General features: G+C 34.6%; 1 protein-coding gene across 1 annotated transcript; it reads left to right on the plus strand.

The window, feature by feature from the left end:
• Positions 1 to 685: 685 nt before the first annotated feature.
• Positions 686 to 1,969, plus strand: LOC148199647 (protein FAR-RED ELONGATED HYPOCOTYL 3-like). Its single transcript, XM_088112739.1, has one exon. The coding sequence runs from the start codon at positions 686 to 688 to the stop codon at positions 1,967 to 1,969; it is 1,284 nt and encodes a 427-aa protein (XP_087968865.1).

Genomic DNA, 1,969 nt, shown 5'->3' on the forward strand with positions numbered 1-1,969 from the left:
TGTATCTCCATACTTTAGAGTGCAATTGCTTAAAGAGATAGCAAGTTCCCTATGGTTACTAGAAGAATCAGTAAAACCCAACACGATGTAATAACGATATCACAGCACACCTAAAAACATGGTACCTGTAAATTATTTTCCCGTAAATTATTTTCCCACAACTTTTGGAGGTTGGAATCAAAACACATCAACCTGAACCTGGAAATGAGAAGGATGCCAAACAAGTGAAAAACGCACTTCGTTTACCATTTTGTAGCCGCCGCACTTCGAAGTGCGGCTTTCATTTTGAAGACGTGCGGTTAGTGATAGGGATTTTTAATTTTTTTATGCATAGTTTTTTTTTTTTTATTAGTTACTGGAAATCTTTGTTCTTTTTTTAGATGTTTTTTATTTTTTTTTGTTTTTGTTATTATGTTAGGGTTTAAATTTGTAATTTAAATTAATTGTTAATATTTTTTGTTTGTTATTATTTTTTTTTGTTTTTGTTTTTGTTATTATGTTATTATTTTTAATTTAAATTTATTGTTTTATGTTATGATTATTTATTTTAAATTTTTTTTCATATTTTTAATAATATTTAGGTTATATGAATTTTTTGTTAGAGAGTGTTTTTGAATTTTTTATTTGTAATTTAATAAATTATTAAATTTTAATATTTATTGTAGGTGATATTTAATTATATGAGATGGATAACTATCCATATTTGGATTCTGAAATAAATTCTGATTTTATATCAGAATTTTCTTATTCTTTAAAAGAAGTGGGTGAGGGTGATTATTCAGATCAATTTTCCACTGATAAAATATTCCCAACACGTGCCGATTTAATTCAATGGGTTCGAAAGATTGCATTTGATCTTGGATTTGTTGTCGTCACTATAAGATCTGACACAGCAACTGGTGAAGCTGGTAGAAAGACATTTATTTTGTTAGGCTGTGAAAGAAGCGGGAAGTATAGGAAGTATAAGGCAGATGTTCAACCTAGTTTATCTGGCACAAGAAAATGTGAGTGTCCGTTTAGGTTGAGGGGTAAACCTAAAGGAGATGGTTGGGTGTTGAAGGTTATGTGCGGCTATCACAACCATGAATTAGCAGAGACTTTGGTCGGTCATCCTTTCGCGGGTAGGTTAAATGCGGCTGAACAATCAATTCTTGTGGACATGACTAATAGTCAAGTAAAGCCGTCAAACATTCTTTTGACTCTGAAAGAACATAATGAAGATAACGTGACAACGATAAAGCAAATATATAATGCGAGGTACACGTACAAACGATCTTTGAGAGGGTCTAGAACGGAAATGCAGCAGTTGATGATGTTGTTAGATAGAGACAAATACATCCAGAGAAGTAGATGTTTGGACGATTCTGACGTGGTAAGTGACTTGTTTTGGACACATCCCGATTCAGTGCACTTAGTCAATTCTTTTAATATTGTTTTCTTAATGGATACGACGTACAAGACGAACAAATATCGACTTCCGTTGCTCGAGATTGTGGGAGTGACATCAACTGGTTTGACATTCACAGCCGCCTTTGCATTACTTTCAAGTGAACGCCAAAGTAATTTCACTTGGGCATTGGAAAGGTTCAAAGGATTATTATTGACATCAGAGGGCGGTCCACGCGTTATTATCACTGACAGAGACCTTGCTTTGATAAATGCAATTAATAATGTCTTTCCGGAGACTTATCAGATGTTATGTACATTCCACATTGCGAAAAATGTTAGAGCCAAATGCAAGATGTTAGTGGATAAGGTTGAGTCAGTGGATGTGTTGATGGAAGTGTGGCAGAATGTCATGGATTGTGACGACCAGTCTATGTTTAGTGCTTATGTTCATCGTCTTGAGTATGCCTCTTCTGCATGGCCTCTAGTAATGGCATGCTCTGCATACCGCAACCACATTAGATCAATCGTAGGAATGTCTGGCATCGGAAGACTATCAGGTGACCGTGGTATGATCTGTTGA

This window comes from Vigna umbellata, chromosome 4 (assembly GCF_029865625.1).
Source record: "Vigna umbellata cultivar VRB3 chromosome 4, Vumbellata_1.0, whole genome shotgun sequence".
In the NCBI taxonomy this organism is placed as follows: Eukaryota; Viridiplantae; Streptophyta; class Magnoliopsida; order Fabales; family Fabaceae; genus Vigna; species Vigna umbellata.